Source organism: Scophthalmus maximus, chromosome 20 (genome assembly GCF_022379125.1).
Source record: "Scophthalmus maximus strain ysfricsl-2021 chromosome 20, ASM2237912v1, whole genome shotgun sequence".
Taxonomy (NCBI): Eukaryota; Metazoa; Chordata; class Actinopteri; order Pleuronectiformes; family Scophthalmidae; genus Scophthalmus; species Scophthalmus maximus.
In genome coordinates, this window is record NC_061534.1 from 16,213,358 (window position 1) to 16,237,927 (window position 24,570).

The 24,570-nt window shown below is 43.1% G+C and overlaps 1 protein-coding gene across 1 annotated transcript; it reads right to left on the reverse strand.

Annotated features, from left to right (window-relative positions):
* Positions 1-3,781: 3,781 nt before the first annotated feature.
* On the reverse strand, positions 3,782-22,108 carry smg5 (SMG5 nonsense mediated mRNA decay factor). Its single transcript, XM_035608253.2, has 22 exons — positions 21,648-22,108; positions 21,242-21,340; positions 19,529-19,652; positions 18,209-18,365; positions 17,947-18,036; positions 17,496-17,585; positions 16,056-16,134; positions 15,836-15,961; positions 14,358-14,426; positions 13,756-13,985; positions 12,441-12,578; positions 10,789-11,697; positions 10,474-10,643; positions 10,306-10,381; positions 8,938-9,113; positions 8,164-8,322; positions 7,913-7,972; positions 7,050-7,209; positions 6,834-6,924; positions 6,630-6,704; positions 6,406-6,544; positions 3,782-5,166 (listed from the first exon to the last, which is right to left on the reverse strand). The coding sequence occupies exons 1-22, from the start codon at positions 21,710-21,712 to the stop codon at positions 5,083-5,085; spliced, it is 3,366 nt and encodes a 1,121-aa protein (XP_035464146.2). The 5' UTR covers positions 21,713-22,108; the 3' UTR covers positions 3,782-5,082.
* Between the last annotated feature and the right edge of the window lie 2,462 nt (positions 22,109-24,570).

Below are 24,570 nucleotides of genomic sequence, written 5' to 3' on the forward strand. Positions count from 1 at the left end.
ATATCTTCAGCTAACGGTTAGCTAGCTAACCATTAGCTAAGAAGATATAACGACAACTAGATTCCACTTAGTACTGTATCACTTTGAATTTTAAAGTGCAAATTAGAACTGGACCACTATTGTGAGTTGACCTTTTTTGAAGATTAAAAACCATTGACATTGGTATAATTTAAAGCCCCAGTGTGTAATTTTTTTACTTTTCTGGCGCCATCTGGTGGTAGAGCTACAAACCGCAACCAACTGAGCATCCGACAGGGGATATTTTATGGTGGTGCTGGAAATTCAACAGGAATGCGACCTATTCTGGATCATTTTCTGCAACCGTATTTAATGCTGCGTTCCATTATACCTTGACACCGCTCTGAACTTGGACCCCAACCGGTTGGTTGAAAGCTAAAAAATAATGGATAACCTAAATTGCAAAAAAGAAAAGAAAAATGTAGGTATGAGATTTGCTCGGCCTGCCAGAAGGTTCTGGGGGTCCTGTGTTAACAGATGACATCACAACATCGCACGTTATGATTGGCTGCAGGCAGCCATTGTGCCATTGTGATTCGAGGCTACATCTAATAGAATGTGAGTGGCAAAGTGTACATGTAATCCTTCCTTGTCCGTTTGTGTACAGAAAGTTCATGATGCAAAAAAAATGATGATGCCATCAAATAGCGTTTGATATTTCAGCCTGGACCAAAGTGTTGGACCGGCTGACCAACAGAATGACGTTGCCACTGCCACATCCACTGCGCTAGTGAGGCTAAAAATAATCTTGACTATAACGACTGACCATCCTGTCGCGTGACAGCGATGTCAGTCACAAACAATGGTTAAATTTAGGAAGTAACTCCACATTCGTCAAGTCCACTCCGTCATTCAATAGAACTGACGAAGCCTCTCGGATGGCGTAGTGTGCCCAAGGTTACAGGAAGTTCCCGTTGCCTGTAACTTACTTCTACTGTCACATGACTTGTTGGAACGAGGACCTTCACATGAAACTGTGGGGACATCTCCTTTGTCCAAACACTAACCAGAGTGGACATCCTGTTTCATTCCGTGCAGGAGAAACATCCAGTTTTTGTTTCCACCCAACTTTCTGCCCCATCATAGACTTGTTTGTCTTCATCTGAACCCAACGCAGTGCCACACAAAAGATATTTTATTATGGATTCCACGCGTAAAAAAACCAAGCCCTGACACATGAACAACTTCGCCAAACTACTCAGACTATTAGCTGGAGGTTCAGTGACCTCCATGTCCGGATACATTGTTTACTTGATACATCATTAGCTATATAAATATGAAATGGCAATATCAAAACTCTGTGAGGCTGAGGCAAGTGCTCGACCTCGCAGTTATTGCCCGTGAACTAATTCTCCTGTCAAAATGAGTCGCTGTGCTTTTCAGCGGCATGTTTCAAAAAAAAGGGGAAATTAAAATACTTCATTCACAGTCATATTCTGTGTATTTGTCTCAGACAAAGTTACACTCCTCACGGACTTCCAGATCAAATCCAGCTGCAAAGAATATTCGTCTGGATTCTTCACATATCAGGAGGTCAAACAGAGAAAGATCTTCCTCCTGTTAACGGTTTGTGAAAATTGAGCTTCTGTACTCAAATTATTCTACGAAGACATATTTCACATGTTATGTCGGCAAAATTTAAACATGAGACTGTAACTAATTGTAGTGGAAAAGAAGAGAAGCAAAACACGGGGGAAATAGTTTAGGGTACTTTTGTTACTTTGCAAAACTGGCAACCACCAACAGTTACACAAAAAGTAAGACAATATTAAGGGGAAGAGTAAACCGTAAACATGAATTATTCATTTTATTCTATGCTTTATATGGGGGACACAGGCATGGGCAGGCGCACACAAAGCTTGATCCCGGAGGCTCCAGAGGTCCAATACTCAAATTTTAGAACACGTTTTATCATTTTCTTAAAGTACGGAAAGGTGAATGTAATGTTCCTGAAGTGTTTTTCTGCACATCCAGTTCCCATAAATGGGTGGGTCTCACTGAGTAGGAGCTCAGGGGTCTCTGAAGAGGAAGAGGAGTGCAGTTTTGCTGAAACACCAGACAGTTCTTAGAAAGAGCAACAGTCGGCGTGATTGCGCCACCGAACAAGCACGAGTTGCAAGCAGGACACGGAAACCTGCTCTGACCTTTCAACTTCGTGCGCCCGATGGGATCATTGCAGTCAAGAATGAATTCTCCTCTGGGAATACCAAACTACATACTTCCATTCTTGCCTCTCAGTCTCCCTGTTGTACCAAACACCTCCCCCCCGCCTCTGCACATTCCAGCAGTAGCCGAGCAAAAACACGGCTGGATCCTCCAGCGTGGAAATCCCACCCCGAGGGCCGAGGCGAAGGCGGAAAGCTTGTTTTTCCACGACTGGTAGACGAGACAGGAGCACCGGCATCATTAGCACGTGGATGGCAATCGTTCTGCACAAAACGCACATTTGGTAAGAGGTTTTAGGCGAGACGAAGTGCACAAAAAAAGGGGACTCACGCATAAACTCCAAGCAGGCAAGGCATTTCCCCACAGCCAGCACAGACCCCTGCATGGACATTTCACAGACAGACGACGGCCACCTTTTAACTACGTAGTGAAACCGAACTAATGGGTTTCTTGTTTGCCTAAAAAACGCTCATTCTGTCCCAGCAGCCCTGTGCGTCCACTCCGAGGTCCCTGCAGCCCCACAGCTTCACCACGGGCTCCCAGAAAGAGGATTGTCTGGGGCCGGGGAGGTTACCCAACCCCCCTTAGCCAGCAAAAAGAAAGAAAGAAAGAAAGAAAAACGGGCCAGCACAAGTGCCAGCCATCTCCTGTTAGGGTGGCACTGACCCTGCTGCCAGGGGATTGGTTATTCTGTGTGCTCAGCCAGTGGTGGGCACGGGGCCAGGGGGGCACAGAGGAACACAAGAGATGGAGGGAGAGAGAAAAAAAAAAGGAGGGGAGGAAAAGAATAGCACACAGAGACCTACTTTTAGGGTGACTAAATAAAAAAAACTCAGGGAGGTGAGAGGGTTCATGTCACTCAGGTTCACTGTAAGGATTTAAGATTCAGGAGTGGTGTTGGGGTGTGGTGTAGTTCACTGAGATTTCTTTTATATATTTTTATAGATACCTACATGTCCTATTTCAGAGGCCCAGTGCTTCATTTATTTGCACTGATCTCCAACTGCACCAGTGCTGTTCTCCATCTTTGAATGGGACAATGTGCTTGTTGGTCCAATAGAAAAGCTAAAGTGCAATATTTGGAAATGAAAAGCTATCACTGAAGTTGTTTTTTTGTTTGTCACCAGACTACAAACTAGCATTACTTCATTTTATTTATTTCCTGCATCAGACACGACATCACATTCTTTCGTAGACCAACTTGAGACGGCTTATTTTTTTATTATAAGGCCAGTAGCAACAACGCTTGAAGCTTTGGCAAAATAAAATTGAGTCGTATGGCAAAAATATCGGATGTCATGCAGCGTGGCACTGTGCTGGCCAATCAAATGCAAGCAAACAATCCTAGTTTACCTTGTAGTATGAGCAGAGTATTTCTGTCAATCGCACAATCGTCACAACTAAATATGAAATATCAGCTGCCGTGGAACTTTCCCCTTCTAAAAAAACCTGCTTTCCCGTAAAAACTTTCATATTCTGAGATATTATCATCCCCACAACACACCCACGCAAATGCAGCTCCCTCCTCGCAGAGCGACGAGGAACGTGTAACAACCCAGCGGTCAAGAAGCACAGAGAAGTGCGAAGGACCAAGAAGTCAGCATCATATGAGTTTCTTTTTATTGTTCAATGCATGGCCGTACACACATATACTGGTTTTATTTTGCACAGTGCATGATGGGACAGTCACTATGGAAATGGTGATGTAGATGGGATACATTTTAGGAGTTTTACAGGGGTCCAAACACAACCCACATTCCTCGGGGGAAAAGACAGCCGGCCTGCTCTCTTCTGAGCCTCCTCCTCCGCGACGAGCTACAACACGGAGCTCCTCCCTCTGACATGACACCATGATAAATAAATCAGAACTACACGGTTTTCTTCCTCAGATCTTGTTCGGTGGATCGACGCTTTCCTTTTTCCTTAAACATTCTCGCATAATACATCATTCAAATTTAGCTTACAAAAAGCAAAATAAACGTCATTTGGGTACAAAAATAAAATCCAAATTAAAAACCTTCAACAGGACAACACCTGTCGTGTTCTTGTTTTTTTTCCTTTTCTCTTCTCGTACAGAGATTGCACAATACATACGTCACTGGTCACATGAGTACACTGCAAATGAAGAAAAACAAAACAAAAGCAAAAAAAAATTAAGCCACCAAATCCAAAGAAGTTTACATTGATCTTCCACAACCTTTCCGGCTGGTGAGCTTAGAGACCCCCGTTTTGTTTTGGAGGCCGGAAGCCTCGGGCGTCAGGTGGACAGTGTTTCTCTCCATCTCAAAGTTGTTGTCGTCACACACCGTGGACTTTACAAAACATAGAGCTATCGGACTCACACGATCCTGACCCTGTTTCTCAAATACAGACTGAAGGGGAAGGGGAGGAGGGAACAGAAATCCAAACCACTGCTCTAAATAACTACATGGATTCATTGGAGCGTGAGTGTGTTTATGTTTATGTGTGTGCGGGTTTCTCTTTCGACACGTATGTACTCGTTTGCTAACATATACAGTGTATTCCTGGTTAGGATGTGAACCAGGGGCACTTAAAAGTTGTGTAGCATCCCCCCACTGTTTCCTCACCCCGGCCACTAGGGGTCACTCTTTATGTTTAGGATTTAGGAAGTGGGAGATCTGCTGTTGTTATTCTTATGGCGCCATATCGCCCGCATCTCTCCATCTTATTTCATTTTTTAACTCCACTGTATTTACTTTTCCAGCTCTCTGAGCTTGAACTCTTTTACTTCGATCCAACTTTCTTTTCAGTTGTTTTTTTTGTTGCCTTTGGAGACGCAGATACACACAGAGCAAAAGAGTGGGAGAGAGAGAGGGAGCGAGTGTTGTGATCGATCAGCTGTTCGCAGCACCGACAGCTGCCCCCCCCTGGACTTTCTCAGCCGATCTCCTTCCACTGCCGGTAGAACTCCATGATGTTCTTTAGCTCCATGCCTGCCGAGCCCACCGCCTGCAGCGCCGCCTGGCGAGGCGCAAAACAAAAACAAAAGACATATATAATAAATTCCAGTTGAATTACAAAACCTTGGCGATGAATAAAGACATCAGAAATTTTGTTGAATTCTCAAGCAGCGCATTAACTAAGGCTGAAGCTAACAATTACTGTGCCGATTATCATCTTGATTAGACGTGTCCCAAACGATTATCTTTCAAACGATTAATCTAGCGATTATTTTTTTTCAATTAATCGACTAATCTAGCGATACATTTTTTTGGCCGGTGGTGCGCCCGGAGCCCCGCAGGGCCGGGATCCCACCTCAGCCAGCGTGTGCCGGCCCTCACTTTCATTGCGCCACGGGGTTTCGAGTAGCGAGCCCTCTGACTCGCGCGTGCGTTAGACTCCTTGGTCCATGTTTCAAGACGGGTCGGGTGGGTTGCCGACATCTCCGCAGACCCCTTGCGCCTGTAAACGTGGGCCGATCCCTGCCCTGGTGACGCGGTTGGGTGCACTGAGGACAGTCTGCCCCGGTCGAACTGTCCCGAAGCTGACCGAGGCCAGCAGAATGGAAGGCGCGGCGAGTACCAAGTCCACGGCCCCGGGAAGCAGCGAGGTCCGGGCGAGAGGGCACTGTAAAGCTCGCTGCCGGAGCCGCGAGCCACCTTCATCCCCAAACCTTCCCAAGACGACCCAGAGCTGTTTTTTCCCGGTGTTCGTGCTGCAGCTCGCACTGCTGCTGCTGCCAGTGCTATCACTTGCTGCCGCCATTGTTGTTGTTTGATTTCTTCCTTCCCGCCACCACTGGACTAGAGCGTGGGACAAGAGTTAATCTAGTTGTTTGGGGCGACTCATTGACGCAAATTATTTGAGTCGACGAATTTATGTAGTCGATTACATCGACTAAGTCGATGAGTTGTCCCAGCCCTAATCTTGATTTAATTGTTTGGTCTATGAAGAAAAAAGCTGCATTTTATGCTGATTGACTAAAGCTTATATCAGACATGAACACCAGAAAAAGTCTGGGCGCAATTTTTCGTCTGCCGTTCACACAGGACGAACGCAACAGGAGATTGGTCTGTGGAATCAGTGTGAAAAGTCGAGGCTCGTGTCTAAATATTTAAAATGAGCAGAACCTTAACTCAGTTCCTTTTAGTTGATAATCTGATACTAGCACAAAAACATCGTTTCTGAAAAAGTCCATTAAAGTTTGATGGTTGTGTACGTTCAACTCGGTAATGCTAGAAAACACAGCGAGTGACCGACCTTCATCGCTGCTGACCGAGTGCAAAGCTCCTCCACCTGATGGCCGGTAAGAATGGTCACCATGCCGGCTGTATCCTCGTCTCCGTTGTTCTGGGAGACGGTTAACTGGCGACAGCTGTCCACCATCTTATACAGATGCCTAGAAATACAGAGGAAGACCAGTCAAAGTCAGGGTCATCCAATGGTAGTGTGAGAAGACAAGCAGAAGGGCAGCAAGGTTTTACCAGGCCTCCATGTCCTGCCGTTTCACTTTATCTCTGTCAAAGCTTCGACCAGACTCCTTCTGGCAACGGATGTACCTATAGAAAGACAGAAACAACGTCAAGAACATTTAAGAGAGACTCAAAAGGAACGTTGTGTCTAACATATGCTGAGGAATTTGAACAAGTCAATCAAAAGGTAAACAGTGAAGAGCCACAGATGCGAACCTGTTGCCTTTGCGAAATTCAGATTCCAGGAAGCGGATGCCATCCCTCGCTCCAGCAGTTTCCTTCTTCAGTTGGTCAAGTCCATCAATTACTACAACACAGAGGCAGTCCAGGTTAAGCTCCTGAGCTAGCACGCAGACTTGGAGACTGACTTTTGTCAACACAGCATAAATTTTAAAAGCCAGCACTGGAACTTAAGGTTTAAAAAAAAGAGACCTGTCCGTGGGATGATGATGATGAAGCATCCGCTGCCGGCCAGCTGTCGGATGAGGTTCAGATGCTGGCAGAGAGCTGCAGTGTCCGGCACCAGGTAGGGAGACATTGACGACTGGGCCTTGGGCTGCTGGAGGCTGCCCTCTAGCTGCGAAACCTCCAACTACAGGGGAGGACAGAAACTGAAACCCATCAGCTGATGATGTGAGATTAATGTGAGATGTATCAGGGCTTTGTTCCCCACATGTGGAGCATCTCAGGGCTCCTATACCATTCCTAATTAAATCCAATTCAATTCAATTGAGAACTCGGTGAGGCAGGGATGGGAGAAAGAGAGAGACCGGGAACAGTTGTGTAACCATTGTATTTAATTAGTGAGATTTAAGCCGAATTCACACTACACGATTTTAAGCCAGATTTTTCAGCTCGCCGACAAATCCTGGAGCTTCAGCAAATCAGAGGAAAATCAGCGTGAAATCAGGCTCTGGATCTCTGCGTGTGAACTAGCAATTGCACGATCAAAGTGACTTGCCGAGGCCTCGCCGACGTTTGTCAGATATCTAGCAGGTTAAATATCTGGACGTGTCGGGGGCCAATCTCCTGTAGTGTAAGCTGTGATGGGACAGCCAATGAGTCCTGTAGTATGAACCGCACAGCGATCTTACGACTTTAGAAATTGTGTAGTGTGCCCGAGGCATTAGATGCATATACAACATACAAACATTTTACAGCTCTCAAATGTGATTGATGACTGTAATGACACAAAAACAGCTACGTCTGTGTCAATGCTGTATTACTGCTCTATTTCAAAAAAGGGAAAGCCAGTCAGGGTAAACGATCAGAAGAAAGAGAGATGATGTAAGAACCTGTAGTCGGAGCTGGGCCATGTCCCTCATCAAGCGATTTCGACGAGCCTCCTCCTCAGCCTGGACAAATGAAGACAAAGATGAGAAAGTCAACATCAACTGGCAAACTTGCTTCATGGAGATTTATTAAAACATTTTTCCACAGTTATTCAGGTCAAAAGTTCCACGGCGATATCTTCTTAACTCTCCCACAGAGTAATTTGAGAGACATGCAGGACCACCCGCAGACTTTCTGTTCAGACGTCACTCACCATCCTGATCTGGGCCTTGGCCTGTTGCACCAGATTATCCTGTTCCGATTGGCTGATGCTGGTGAAGATGCCCGCCTCCGGGTTGAAGTGCAGCACGTTGCCCTGGAGATTTGTGAGGAAGTGGCCAAAACTACGAATGCAACACACCCGCACCACACACTGGACGAAAGAGACAGAAGAAAATGCTTTGACTGTTTAAGGAAAACACACAGCAACGTTTGGTTTTTTAAAAATTCAAATAAGAATTTGTTCTGGGCTTCATCAAACAACTTTGTGATTCAGCAATAAATTGTTTGGTTTATAAATCATAGGAAAATCACATCTTCTGAATGCCTGAACATTTTTTGTTTTGTGTGACCAACAGCGCAAACCCCTAAAATATTCAGTTCACTATTACATAAGACAAAGAAAAGCAGTTTAAATGATTAACCGATGATAAAAATAACTGTTAATTATCTGTTGATCCACTAATCGCTGCACCTCCAGTCGGAATTGTTGAGCTGAATTGACCAAATCTGTTGTAAATCCTTTAAAATAGTGGCAATCTCAGAAACATTGTAGTCACCTCCTCAATGCACAGTGAGTGAGTTTTTAAATATATGTGCGAAAAATGTAAATTTCCATTATTGGAATATTGTACAGTGACGATAGTTTAGTTTAAGTCAATCACACTGTTTTGATATTGGCACTGTTGTGTCCAGACAGGTCTTTTTACAGGTTGATGTGTTTGTGAGCTATAATTTCAGAAAAAAATGAAAAAAAGTCATTTTTCACCTCCTGCAGGGGGCTGAGGGAGGGCTTGCGGTGAGTGAAATCCAGGCGCCGGTGAGCCACGCTGAGAGCCGGTAGGTGTCGCAGAGCCACATCCTCGGGCAGCAGTAGACTCTGGACCAGACCGGGCTGCTCACACTCGCTTAGCAGCTGTGTCAGCTCTGCATTCAGACCCAGCTCTATAGCACACACATGGACAAATGATCAAATGGGACTCAGGGCATCGTCATTAGTGTGTGTGTGTGTGTGTGTGTGTGTGTGTGTGTGTGTGTGTGTGTGTGTGTGTGTGTGTGTGTGTGTGTGTGTGGGGGGGGGGGGGGGGGGGGGGGGGGGGGGGGGGGGGCTCACAGATGTGAACACAACTTATACATAAATAAAGAATTTATATACAAGAAAAAAACAATTTGCTTATATAACAAGTCACATTACATTTAACTGCACAGACAAATAATATAGTTTCAAGTCTAATTTTCACAAGATTTTAAGTTTAAATAAACCATACACAAATGTTTAGAATTTATATGATGACATTATTTTACTGGAACACATCAAATGATGATACGCATCTATTCTCATGAGAAAATTGTATAAGCATTGTACGACTGTTTATCAAATGGCAACGTTTTAATTGCTTAACTCGTTCATTTCATTTACATGCATGGCATTGAGATAAGGAGCTTAATCCAAGAACCATGTGTATAAACCACCTGATGAGTGGGGGAAAAAAAGTTTCTTTGACTTAGTTTTTCAGAATTTTGAATTCAAACAACTAAACTAAAAACTAAGTAAGCTGGCTCGATGAACTATATTACTGAAATGGAAAGAGCCCTCCTATCCCTCTCACTGGATTAGGGACGTGATGTTGTGTCTAAAACTCGCAAAAATAATACACTTTTTCTACCCGAAAATCGGTAAATGAGTTTTTAGTGCATGGGGCCACTTTCTAGCCTTTTATGACAAGCTTGTTGAGATAGTCATCTCCGAGTAATGGCTCTTGACTTGATTCATGCTATGCTGCAGTGATAGTTCATAAAAATGTCAGGTTACCCACACGCCACTGCTGACACTTCTCATTTTGTTATTTGTTTGACTGTTGCCCAACATGAGAACATGCACTTCTGCGTGAAAAGGAGACAATCACTGTGTTGGAACAAGCAACAGTTTTGTGTGAGTATGACTGTTTGCCTCACAGAAAAAAGGTAAGAGAGATGGGATAGGAAAATGTTTTTGCATGAATCTCAGTGTTTTAAAGGATGAACAATGCAAATATTTTAGTATTTATAGACCCAGTGGGAATAAAACCTAAAAAAATAAATAAACCTGACTGCTGTTCTATATAAATCTCCACAGTGTAGTGTGCCGATAACTCACCAGCCTCAAGCATCTTGCTGCCGTCTGGCAGCAGGTTGAGCAGCACAGACAGTCGGTTCCACAGACTCTGAGAGCTCTGCAGAGAGAACAGCGGGTTACAGTCGGCTACATGTTGCAGCCAAGATGTCGGTGTGTCGAGGTGAGAGCAGGAGGGCGCTGCACTCTTACCTGTGCACACATGAGGATGATATCAGTGTTGGTCCTTAGCCAGTCGACAAAGACTTTCACCACCTGGATCAACCCCTGATTGGTCAAGATCTCCAGCTTCTCTAAGAGGGTTTTCTCGCTATGCACTGACTGAGTGCTATGTTGGCTGCCCTCCGAATCAGACTCCAAGTCTGGGGGGGAAAAGGTGAGACAACGATTGAACAAAAACAATTCTTTGATTTCAAAAAGTCTTGGTGAAAGCATTAAAAAGGGAACAGGTGAACGAGAAAGCTTCCTAAAAACTTGACAAAAGGTTAAATGCAGTAGTTGTGTTACCATGTTCAGTGGTTCCGTTGGCAGTACCAGGGTTCATGTCGCAGGGTGAATCCCCAGGAGGGGGAGGAGTCTCCTGGGAGGGGGGAGCAGACGCGTCAGTTGGGGTGGGAATACCGGAGGAGGCTTGAGGCCTCAACAGCATGTTACTGAAGGTCGGTGCCAGGCGGAAGCAGCGCTTGGCCTGGAAGAGTTGCGAGGACATGGCCTGGAGGTTACTGCTGATGCTGGCGTCGCTGGGCGCGAGGGGCCCGTTGGTGGTCGGAGGGGTATTACCGTCCCGCTCTCCATCTTCCTTGGGCTGCTCTTCGTCTTCCTCTTCGTCCTGGTGCTCCCTGGCCTGACCCTCCAGGTTGTCCGAGTTCTCCGTGTCCTCTATATCTTCCAAATCTGATCGAGACTCCTGGCTGTTCATGTCCGAGTCGGTCTCGACGTCAAACGCCGTTCCTCCTTCTTCCTCCTCTTCCTCTGAGCCACTCCCCCAGCTGCCCTCCTCACCCGGGGCTTCTCTCTTAGTCTCCTTCCTGATGGAGGAAGCATTGAGGGTGGTTCCTGTCGTGGTGCCACTCGTCGAATCGGCGCGGCCACGCTTCTCCTCGTCATCCTCTTCATCTTCTTCGCTCTCAAAGCCTTCGCTTAGGTCACTTTCGTCCTCCCCTCGGCCATCCTTGCGAGCACAGCGGCGTCGACGCAGTCGAGACAGACGAGTGTACTTCTTCTTCTGCTTCTGTTTGTCCTCTTCCGACTTGCGCTGTTCGTCCGTGACACCATGCTTTTTGGCACCAACTCGTTCACAGCCGTCTTCATTCTTCGCCTCCTCCTCGTCTTCTTGCTCCAGAGAGCCATTCTGCAGAGGCCTCTCGCCAGAGTGATCTGTCGGCGGAGCTGACAAATCCTTTATCTCCAGGTCATCTAGACAAAGATATTTTATATATTAAATAAAATGTCAGACAGAGTCGATACACGTGTTTCAATTTAAGCTGCTGTTGACAGCAGAACCGAGCCAGGAGGTGAGCTGCTAAAAACATTGTAATAAAATGGAAACTTTGCATACCGCTTTTGTTGTCCTAACAGATTTTAAAACCACAAAGAGCAAACCTTAAAAATGTTGCTGATGAGGATAAATCGGGATTGACGCATTGATCTATGCAGCAGACACAGGCTGGGAGATTACCTATATTGTGCTGAGGTATGAAGAATTTTTTGAAAGAACTTTCTTGGAGTTCAGCGTTCCCACAACTTCTTAAATGTCACATTAAAAAAGAGTGATGATCGGGATTACCTTTCCAGGGTAATTCTCCTTAAACTTCCAAGGACCCAATATGTCATAGTTTGAGACACAGATCAAGGCTAATTACGGTTACAACACTTTCATTTTGTTTTTGTGAGAACTATCGGGCTTTACAGATGACAGACTTCTGCAAAACACAGCAAAACAATATATAGTGTAAGTTGGGCGATGGAGACTGAGATTCATTTATGAGTTTAAGAGCTGAGAGATGGCAGGAGACACGTGGACTGGAAATAATCCTATTTACTATATTATACTTTTATAAATTATATATTTTACCAGCACTGAATTGACAAACGTTTTCTTTTTTTCCCCCAAGGATCTGTGAGAACCCCGGGAGTTCCACAGGGTTTTCCTCCCTCACCTGTGGCATCAGTGTGAAGTGGAGGCACCTGGCTCTCCGCCTCCTCCAGCTCAGCCTGCAGCCGGATGTTCACGTGGTTCACCAGGTGGGAGAACAGGGCCAGAGTGAAGGCTATGGATGCGCTGTACTGCTTCGATCCTGATGACACAACAAACCAACAACTGTTAGTACCAGAAAAAAAAAGACTTTGTTTGAAATGTCTACTTTTCATTTATCGCATCATTTACCAGAGCGATATAAATCATGTTCAGATAAAAATAACAAGTCTTTTTGTATTATGTATTTCTTCAGATTTGCATTTGTAAATGTGTGTCCAAATGCCAGTTTTGGAGTGAATTCATCACAGACCCTCTGATGATTTGGAAAGAGTTGAATGCAGAGCTCCTCTAAGCTAAAATGAAGTCTGGCTCAGTTATTCCAATTTGCATTTGATCTAGATTTTAATGGTCTGAAGAAGATACAGAAATTACAGCGTTTGAAAAGACATTTAAAGAGAAAGGCCAATGCTTGTGTACTACTTTAAAGTTATGAAAACGTTATTAACATATAAATGGAAAAATCACTCCAGAACTTCAATACACAACAACAACAGCAAAAATTCTGACAGCCTCAAAGTGGCAATCTTGAAGATTTCAGCTCTGGATAATTTAGTGTGACCTGTGGTTATCGTCGTCACTTCAAATGTGGTTTAATGCAACAGGTCACAGAAGTCTGTGGGCAGCAAAACAATCTAGTGTTTTAATAAAGCAGTCAGACAATAATTTGGCCTTTTCCCATCATTCTGTGAGCGACGGAAATCCGATTTCATGCTGCACATAGCATCAGGTTACTACCACCCTGAAAAGTTGGAGGTGTGCAACCTGTCACCTGCAACTCTTCATCTGCTGCTTCTTCATCTATTTTTCCCTGCAATATTTCCCACTGATCCCCTGTCATGAAAGAAAAAGCCTAAAAAAGACTGTAGTCTTGTTTTGTAGGTGCATTTTCGAGGAACAATAACATTAGGTGGATGGCATTCGCAACAATCTGAGAACCCATCGGCTATCGTCCTTCAGGCTACATCCATATTACTACTTTTTCGTTTTTAACCCATCACTCCTGCTACTCTAAGGCCTGCCGTCCACACTACTTTTCTACTACTTTTCAGACACCCATATATTTTCGTAATAGTGAACAAAATATAAATTTGCACTATTTTTAGCAGATGGACATGGGCTCAATCATGACTGTTCCCTCATTCGGCGATAGATACTGACTCAAAAGACATTTATGTGAATGAAATCCTTGGACATGGCCACTTTGACATCACACCGACCTCCTCTCTTCAGGCTGTGCACCACCATCAGACAAGTGACCACCATCTTGAAGACGAGGGTGTCAGGCAGCATGGGGCAGGAGCTGTCGGCGTGCTGCTGCTGCTCCTCCTCTTCCTCGCTGGGGGAGTGGTGAGCACCACCGTGTGTTGGAGGTGGCAGGTAGAACAGCACCAGGTTGAAGTCCTCCAGCACTGACTGGCAGAGTGACGTGAGCTCCGTCTCCATCAGACTACATGAAAATTGAGGCATTGAAAAGTGAAACACAATTTAACAATAAATAATTCAGGAATAACAATTCAGTGGTTAAGGGGGCAATATGCAATAGATTGACCAGATTAGCTATAAACACAAGCTTATAGCTAATTTGCTCATGAACTACTTGTCCATTTTGTTGGCAGTAAAAGTGGCTTGTTTGAACTAAACATGCCACAGCTCTTAAATATTTGGCTTTGATTTCCCTGTCTTTACATACCAATAAAATGGTTAAAGATTAAGAATACAACCAAGCCAAAGGTTAATTTCCACTGTTGACTTTGACTCTGGAACAGTAGACAAACAGTGTGACACTAGTAAAGAGACAAGGGACAATATAAACCCTCACCTGTTCTTGGGCTGTAGGAGGCTCTGCAGGTACATGAAGCTCACCAGGAGACGCTTGATGTCTTTTGATCTGCAGAAAGAGAAAAGGTCAAACCCTAACCCTAACCCTAAATAGAGAAAGTATTGATCTGAATACCATTGGGTTCAGAGAACATTTTAAGGAAAAATAATTATTTGCTTATTTGAGTTCTTTAGGAATCCCTAATGTTTGTAAAGCTGTTTTCAGAGATGAACTCTGCCAAATGTGGGCCAAATGCTGCTTGCTCACATATGACAAACGCATGCAGCCGGAGAATGTACAATTCTGATGTGTTCACACCGAGAGGAACATTTTCAAATTTTTCAGAGATTCTCAGATGGACATTTCCCGAAAATTTTACATGGGGGCTGGCAGGAAAAAGTTTCGGAAAATGTCCAGGGCAAGATTTATGTTCTCACATATAGGTCATCTGGAAAATTTCAGAAAATGTCCAGATATCGATGTCTGAAAGCAGCTTATGTTAAACATTGTCCATGTGATTAGGTGGACTGTTGATTGGCATATAGGTGTTAATTAAAATATATGTTTAAGCATTGAAGTCAGAGTGGCAGTGTTGCACTAGGCTGACCACTAACCTCGGACCCAGACGATTTTGGGAGCTCATTTAAATTTGCTCTGCCAGACTTTATTGGAAAGTGATTTCCCTTGACATTTTTGCGTCGCTAAACTGACGTCACATGATTTGTATGCGTCAAACACCATGACTTTGTAAAATTGTATTCATACAAATGAAAAAAAACTGTATTTGTTTTCTATCCAGGTGGAAAAAGGAGTTGTTCATCTTATTTTCTCCATGCACAATCGTAATTTAAATAATCCCGATCATGGCAAATAAACTGTGCCATTAAACATTGGTCACAGTGCAGTTTATCAACTAATCCTATTCATGTGTCTTTGAAATATTTTGGACACCATCATGGACAAATTCTTCTCCACTTCACTTCTAGAAGCACAAAGCCTTATATGCTTATTTTACATCCTTCTTTTGTTTTATATTCCCACGGAATCCTGCTACATCCTCATCTAAATCAAACTAATTTCCCCACAGGGATCGCGATCATCGAAACCCATCTGCAGTAACATGCTGCTTTATCCCACCGATGGCTAGAGCGCCTTTGTTATTAAAAGTCGGTAATTACATAAAGCCACAGATATCACATGGGGAATAGATTAAAACTACTCTGGGGTTTCAGAACAGTGCAGTCAAAAATATTTTGACATCATTAGTGATACCACTGCTGTCCAGAGAGGGATCAGAGGCTAAAAAGATGCCCATTAGTCTGGAATCATCTTTTATAACAAAAAGACTTGGTCTGACTTGTTCGACTGTGAACCAAAATATAAGTGAGAACATTCAATTTACAGAAAACCTACAAAAATGAATGAAGGAAAGAAGAAAATTTAAATATTGCGCACTTAATCCTGTAAATCCTACTTACCTTTGCCGAGATGGAGACAGCTTCTTCATTTCCTGCTTCTTCACTTGATGGAACATCTTGGCCGCTTTGTCAAACAAGCGCTTCAGGTTACCGTAGGCACCCTCAAAGGGGGCTTCTGATTGGATGCTATGCACAGATAAACATGTGTTAGGATTCGTAACTTATCAGATTTGGACAATTGAATTAATATGACTCGTAAAGGCACATAAACATTCTTCACCAGCGTAGGTAGTAGTAGGTAGCTTCGACATTGTAGAACTTGCTCCCAGCCAGTGTGCCCAGTTGGTTAAAGGGCATTCCTTTACACGGGTGGGTGAAGAAATGGGTAAACAAACATGTCAACATTTATTTTTAGAGCTGTTTGACTGAATAATGTTTAAAGCTCAAACTGTACAAAAAAATAAAGATAACATGCCAACATTTTGCAGTGAGAAAAGCCAAGACAAGGCTAAAGCTGGAATAAGTCTATCATGTCTATGTCTAGAACTTCCATCCTTATTATGACCAAGGTTGTGTCATTTATTTGCACTGCTTTAATTATGTCTAGTATTTCAATTATCTTTTAAGCTACTTCAGGAACATAGAAGAAAAGAGGTAACAATTCTTCTGACAACATGTTTCGTATGAGCCCTAAAGAGAAAGCCGCAAATTCACTAATGGTGCGTTCACACCGGACGCAGCGTGAATTTGCTTGCACGAGTTTGGGTAGGTTGAACATTTTTGCTTATTTGCCACAACGTGAATATTTGCCCGTTCTCTATTTCACTTTCTCCCACAAAACTCCTCTGAACAAACACACACACAGACACAAACATGAACTTTTGAATGAAAAACAGCAGACAGGAATGAATGGGACACACACACACAAGCATCTATTGTTTAGGAAAAAAAGGCAGACTTGAGTGCCAACAAACAAAGTGGTTGCGCTTACTAGGGCTAACTATCTTGATCACTTTCTGCTGAGCCCTCTCCTTTTTTACCCGGTGACAATACAAATAGCAACAGCCCACAAACAGCAACAGTTAGGCCTGTCACGGTAACTACATTAACGACTTATCGTACGATACATGAATATGAAATCAATAATTTTTATTGACCTCAAAAACAGCCGTTGTGTCTACATGCGAGTTTGTTGACGTGAGAATGAATGTGTCAACAACAGTCCAGCCAAGTCTCGATGCTTCTGTCCTCTTGTCTGTTCTCGTCGTATGATTAATTAATCACTGGTTTGGTCTATAAAATGTCAGAAAAATATGGATTTCTTAGTATTTTTCTAAAATTTGGGATTACATTTCTCTCAGCAGTGACACAAATCGTGTAGGACTTGCACACGCAACGTCTAAGTTCACATAAATTCAGTATCAAACAAATGGTCTTAAAGGACAATAATATCGCTTATCACAATAATTTCGGGGACAATATATCGTGCAACAAAAAGTAGTCATCGTGACAGGCCTAGCGACAGTAGTGATCCTCCATTTCTGATACAATGACAGGACGTCTGACGACAGTGACGGAGGGAGGATGTCAACGCTGGCTATCGCGCCACGCAAATATTTAACTTGAGTTCAAATATTTGAACCTTTGTTTTTTTACTGAAAATGTTTGTATTGTGAACTGTTGGTGCTGTGTTTAGGAGCTTTACATTGCAGTCACTCACCCACATGCGGCATGACAGACAGGGCCTGATGGTAAAACCTCTCTGCCAGCTGCTCAGCCTCCACTCCAGCAAGCTCATTCTGGTAACGGGCTGCAGAGCAGAGAACATTAATGATAACGATAAAATGTATATATATATATATAAATTTTTTTTTTTTAAAAAGATGATAGCAACAACAACAGGAAGGACGGATAATGACAGAGATATTAGGTTCCAGTTATTTCTGAAATGTTCTTTCGCACAAATGCCGATAGCAGACAATTTCCATACACTTCTGTTCCGTTAAATATTGTATAATCAGAATCCAAATATCTCAGTATCTCAGCCCTCTGCCAATTGCACTCTATAGCTAAGCCAAAACTTCCCACGCTGAATGACACACATGCTGTCTCCCAACTCTGCAAGCTGGCCAGGGAGGAATACATTGCATATTTCATAATCATGTTATTACCTAGATCTCCGAGGTAGACTAGACAGCGATGACAGGCCATCTGTGCCCATTCCATCTCCTTGGGGGTGGCGGACACTGGTTTCTTTCGGCCTGCGTGGAACAATTACGCAACGCATTTTTGTTTGACATTTCATTTAGTTGATCCACCTCATCTACAATGAATAACTGTGAATTCTACACATCCTTTTCACAAACGTAAAAGATAATGCTTGTCTGTTTGAATGATCTGCCTGTGCATAAATTTGTGTTTTGCGCATCTGACCGATGAGCGGGTCTGTGACGTGGGTCCAGTCGATGCACTCCTGCAGCTCCAGCTGGTAATGTGACTGGATGTAGAGCAGCAGGTGCTGGTAGAAGCCCACGCCTGCGATCAGGTGTGTGCGATAGGCGCACTCCAAAGCGCTGCGACTATGGATGTGCTAGAGAGAAGGAGAGAGAAGAAAATTAGAAAACAAAAAATAACAATAATAAATATTATCTAAACATCACTCAGACAGACCTTTGTAGTTTCCAATGTGCTTTAATAAAGAGCACGGAAAACTAAAATATACTCTACAAGGAACATTTAACACTTAAAACTGGTCAAGTTTAGTAAACTTTTGCACCGGAACTATACATAGTTAGGCCTGGGCGATATGGAAAAAATCGCGTCACAATAATTCTTTCATATTGATCGGTATGGATATATATCACCATATAAATCAAATCACTATTTCTGTAAAGGGTGTGGGATGTGAAGAGATCATAATATTTAAACCAAAGTTAGTTTTGGTTATATCTCCACACCACCGAATTCCCCGGACTCTTCTTCGAAACGATGTCCTCGTCTTTTGAGCATCGGGCCGTGTGCATCGGGACGTCTTCTTCGGTAACGCTGTCGCGCGAGTTAATATTTCCTGTCGTCATTTTCTCTTTTCTCTCACTCTCACTACTGACGTACTGATGTGCATGACCGCAATAGCCCAAACATTAACACGTGAGCTGCTTCCGGTTGCTTCTCTTACGCTCTGTGCTGTGTGCGTCGACGTAACTTGACGTGGCTGTAACTCTATTCCAGCCACATGATTGCTTCGGCACGGCGCTATTCTCATTATCATTGCCTGTGTGTGTTGTCTGTCAAAACATGGATGGAGTGAGTTCTATCAAAGTTATTTCGACCATCTACATTTCTATTGAAGAAAAGTTATTTTGCGATAATTATCTTTATCGTTTAATCGCCCAGCCCTAAACATAGTACATTATTTCATTTATCTGGCACAGGATTTGAACATTTTTATTACGACAGATCGGCTGAGAAACTATCTTGCGACATTTAATAATGTTAATGTTGGGTATGTGTGTTGGTCCAATAGCAGAGAAAAGTGCCAGAGGTGACATTTTTTCCACCGGGACGACTCATGCATAACATGTGCACACTCTCGATACGTTGTGAGGTACGTTACGGGCCAGTGACCACAGAAAGGCAGATGTCACGTTAGAATCGACCTTTAAGAGGAGGCAGTGTGTCGAACCAGCAAACAAGCGAAAAAGTGGTTTGCCAACACGTGCAGAGGCATTTGCCATTGCTGCAGGACCAACTTACCTTCTTGTTGGTCTTGATGACCTGGATGACCTCGTAGTAAACCTTCCTCCAGAGCAGCTCCTCGGCCTTACGGCCATAATCGACCGGGTGAAGAAACATCAGTTTCACACAGAGCTCCCTCAGCCTGCAAACAAACAGAAAGAAAACACAGATGCAAACATGCATGAATCAGGGAGGTAGTTGGCCCGCTGGTTTGACGGGTGGACCAATGAGTCAACCTAGTTCAATGGGAAGAGGTGGGGCTACGCTGGAACAGAAAGAAATGTAACAGGATTCAAACAACCTGTTAAAGATTTTGTCTCATTGCAAAAACGATGACAGTTCCCACTTCTCATGAGTGCTGATTGGCTGCTTTTCAGTGTCATACTGTCCATGACAGTCGACCAAACATACACTCAGTTGACAGATTGCTAGCTACACTTGGCTGTACTTCAATGCCAGAAATGATAACAAAAATATTAGACTCATCTTGAAATCAGGTGCCAATGTACCAGTACAGCTCTCACACTAAACTATGTCTTAGTTTACTTCTAAACGTACCACATTCAGAGGTGCCCAGGGAAGCATGCCTCTGAATTGTAGTGCAGATTTGTCTACAAAATAGTATAAAAATACCAATTCGTATTTTCTTGAGTCCAACGTGATGTTTTTAAATGTCATATTTGTTAATTTCCAGAACACAAAGATTCTCAGTGAACTGCATATGACAAAGAAGAAAAAAGCAGAACATATTCACAATTAGAAGGTGGAGTTGGCAAATGTTTGGCATCTGTAGGTGAAAAAATACACAATTACACAAAGTTGCTGTTAAGTATTCAGTCCAACTGATAATCTACTTAGTGCTTGAACTCAACATCACGCAGTCCTGACCACGCCGAAAGGCCATTTTAGTCCTTTTCAGAGTTCATGTACTGTAGGGCGACATTTACAATTCTCCACATAATCACTGGGCCGTATTAGATGCCATCTCCTGTCTAACTCACTGTGACCTTACACTTATGTCTGCTTCTCACATTTACTTTCAATTTCCCATTTCTCTTTTGAACTTTCTGTCGATAGTATCTAGTATACAAATAAGCCCAACAAACCTGTTCTCTAGTTGCATGACTTTGGCTCGATTAATTAATTAAACTTGATGAGATCACAGATAGAATCAAATTAGGACACTGAAGAATTTCCAGAGGATGCATTTATCAAGAATTATAAAGCCAGATTTGAGCTTGTTTGTGCCCCTCATGTATTAGCATACATTTGAATAAATCAACCAAATACATACACATTTGAGCAACCATTTCTACAGCGAATAAGCAGAAGGTTGTTCTGGAATGTTGTTCCGACGCCGTTATCACGAGATTCCTCAAAGAAATATAACCAGAAAGAACCAGAAGTGTTCTAAAATTACCTCAAAGTTTCTCAAACATCACCTTACTATCAACATTTTGCAAAGGGCCAATAAGATTTCAGACACGCTTCAGGTTATAGACCCACTCAGCTGAGAAGACAGTGTGACAGAGAGTCAGGCTTACAGCTTATAAACTGGAGGTGAGCGCGGTGAGGTGGAATTAGAGTATATTGATGCAGATGTTCACGACAACTGAATATTCAGACGATGCAAGTTTTTCTACAGTACCCTACTCTCTCTTCCTTTCTCTCACTCACTCACTCACACACACACACACACACACACACACACACACACACTGCTGGACATACTTGTTGCGAAGGCTGATGTTCTCCGGCTTGAAGACCTCTCTGTAGGATGATTTGCTGCCGATGATGACATCCAGCTTGTGCACAGACTCCACCACGGCCCTGGGAAGCGTCGGGCAGTGGACACCATTAGCATAATGACAATGCTAAGCATGCACAGGTCGATGAGGGGTGTCAGGCGCTAGCAGCCAAATGCACTTCTGTCCCGTGTCTCTACAACAAAGACAGCGGTGACACGTGCAGCCAACCAGCCCATGTCACGCTGAGGCTGTGGCGGCGCTGTCGGAGAACTTGTCGTTTGTCCTCCGTTAATTGCCATTTCTTAAATGAGCAAAGCGCTAAGTTAGCTAGCAAGATAGCGTTCAATTAGCACACTGGCTAGCTTGGCACAACGGCCTCGCCAACTTACCTGTAAAGCCGCTTGATGAGAAGGACTTTCGCCTCTGGCTCGCTGTCCTGCCCCGGTCCACTCATATTAGCGACAGTCCGGTTGTTTGCTCACACGCTCCGGCGTCTACTCGCCGTTTCCCCCCCCCCCCCCGCCGACCCCCCGACACACAGTTGTCCCGGCTACTCGGGTTTGTTCCCCGGCAGTTACAACCGTGTTGATGGCCAAGCTAGTGCTAGCTATCAAGGTAGCGTTAGCTTTCCTCCCCTTCCCTCCGAGTCTCTCTCGTTTCTTGTGTCCTTTGGCAAGACCCCCTCTACCCATCCGCTCTGGAACTCGGGTAGGAGGGGGTGCCCGGTAATTGAAGGTCTTCCCGGTCAGCTAAAACGCTCCGATATGCTCCTTGTGTTGTTCCCCGTTCCAGCCATTGCTACGAAGGTGGCCATTATTCCTATCAGGCAGCGACCTCCTGGATATCGCGAGACTACAGAACGCACTCACGAAATTACATCGGGGGTTGCCAGGTCGTCTGTAAAGTCCTCATTAGGGAAATAAAAGCCACTTAATAATAATGTAAACAAAGATGGAAATAAATTAACATATGATGGGAAATACAATCCACTTAATAATGTTGAAAATAAGATAAAATGAATTAATTTATAATGGAAAATAAAACCCACTGAATAATAATAATTTTAATGATAAAAAATAATTAATTAAAATAAAAAATAAATATAGGTGCATAAAACTAACAAAAATACAACATTGTGAAAAAACTGCAGCAGAGCAGAAGTACATAATTACGAAGCAAAGCAGATGCTAAAGGCTAAAATCATGAGTTTTTCTATCTTTTTTTTTTAATATATGAGTTATATATGTATATATAAATAAATAAAGCATTGTGGCGGAATTGACAAAAGCTACATCCCTGATTCTTTCCACTGTTGCTTGGAACCAGCAACAGGTGAGGAGTGTTCCCCAGGGAACATATAGTTAATAAGTCAATCTGCATAAGAAGTACCTTTAAGTGTATTTTGATGTCAATACTTAAGTCACAAAGTATCACTGCGGTATTGGTACTTTTATTCAACATCCAACACTGCTTTTATATAATATATTACCCAACATATAGCCCAACCCAGCTTCACCCAATCAGTCAAAATAAATGAATGGAAACTTGCCTTCCTTGTTGTTTGTTCCTTTCACAAGACACAGCAAACATGGGGTTCCGTTGACGATTGCTGATGACAGAAATATGTTTAATAATGAGAATTTTAGATCATTGTGCCCTCATTGTATAATGACAATGGCCACTATAAACCCTGTAGATGTAATTCCACTTATTTGCCAATAGAGGTCCATAAAGATCATAGATTATTTAATCTCCCTGTAAAATGCAATGTCGAAGTCACAGGGAAATGGCATTTTGAGAGACGATTGTGTCAATGATTTATTGCATTTCTATGTCTCCTGACTGTAGAAACTGCATATTGTAATGTCTGGTGCTGGTTCATTATGATGATTATTTTTTTCTTGATTTCATTTTTTTTCTTGATTGTGTAAGTTTTATATTGATGTTTTCCCTGTAAGAAAGAGTAATGTAATTGTTCTGGGCATGTTGTTAGTGTAGGTACATAATTTGATGTGAGAAACGAAAACGTTGTTGTTAATTTCATTGTGACATGAAGTGTAACCTGACAGAATAATTATATAGGTGTAGCTGATGCTTGGGGGGCTGAGGTGGAACTCTCGGCTCTGTTTGTTCTTTTTACGCAGCATGAATTAGACATTGTTTCTCCGTTCCGTTGGGTTCATTTTTTTCTGCTCTGTCTAAACTCAGAAGTTGCCAACCCACTGAGGAACTGCAAGCGATTAAGTGTAGGAGGATGAGGATAATTACAAGCTTGCTACATTCTGTTGAATCCCCAGCTCCCAGATCCTGCCTGCCGTCCTCACAGTCAGCAGCTCAGCTGGTGACAGCGTGAGGAAATGATCTGCCTTGCTCATCACGAAGATGAGAATCACATTCTGACCTGCAGAAGAAATGTGGACCATGAGCAAACACTGTGATGCGACCACAAGGCATGTATTCGTACCTGTGATCGCAGTGGATGAAGTAGTAGGTTCAGGAAATGAACAGAACATTGGAAGCAGAGCCGGCCCTAGCCTATATGGGGCCCTAAGCAGAATTTGATTTGGGCCCCCCAACCGCCCCTAAAACTATTGTCAATGCTTGATTGAACACACCCATTGTCAACTTTATTAGTTGTAGCTGTGTTGTGTACACTATACCAATGTCAGCCTTTATGATTCAATAATCTTTAATCTTGAAAGTAGCCGACTCACAATTGTGTTCCAGTGTTAATTTGCACTTTAATATTCAAGGTGATACAGTTCTGAGTAGAATCTAGCTGTTATATTTTCTTAGCGAATGGTTAGCTAGCTAACGTTAGCTGAAGATACCTTGACTTAACCGAAGCATTGTTTGACAGCTATCTAGCCGGTGAATGTTTATGGTAAAGCAGTGAAATTAGTCAAGCATGTCCTTTTTCGTAACATTGCCTTTATCTTTAACTTCATACACTACTGCCTTTTCCATCAACTGTCTGACTGACTATGGCTGTATCGTGCCTATAGTTACATTGGGCCCAAAGGTGCCGCTTAGTTCGGCTCTGATTGGAAGAAATGTACAATCATCACATTATCAATCCAAACACACTTCTGGCCATGTGGGGTACAGCATTGTTTTTTATTGAGCATTCAACTCTTGAGTTCAGAATGTTTCACTTTCAGATGATTTTGTTTCTCTTTTAATTCATGATGCGTGACAACGTGTCACGCATCATGACATTTAGCGGATTAATTGATCAGTTGATCAACTTTAGGTTAGCTGACAACAATTTTAGATTTCAATGATTTGAGGCTTTTATCAAGCAAAAACCCT

Excerpts from the sequence above, each read along its gene's own strand:
- smg5 (XM_035608253.2), bottom strand. The coding sequence starts at position 21,712 with ATGAGTGGACCGGGGCAGGACAGCGAGCCAGAGGCGAAAGTCCTTCTC. Across the intron at positions 18,037-18,208 it reads CGTCACAGACCCGCTCATCG|GCCGAAAGAAACCAGTGTCC; the intron begins GTCAGATGCGCA and ends TGTTCCACGCAG. Across the intron at positions 6,925-7,049 it reads CATCATCATCCCACGGACAG|TAATTGATGGACTTGACCAA; the intron begins GTCTCTTTTTTT and ends TCTGTGTTGTAG.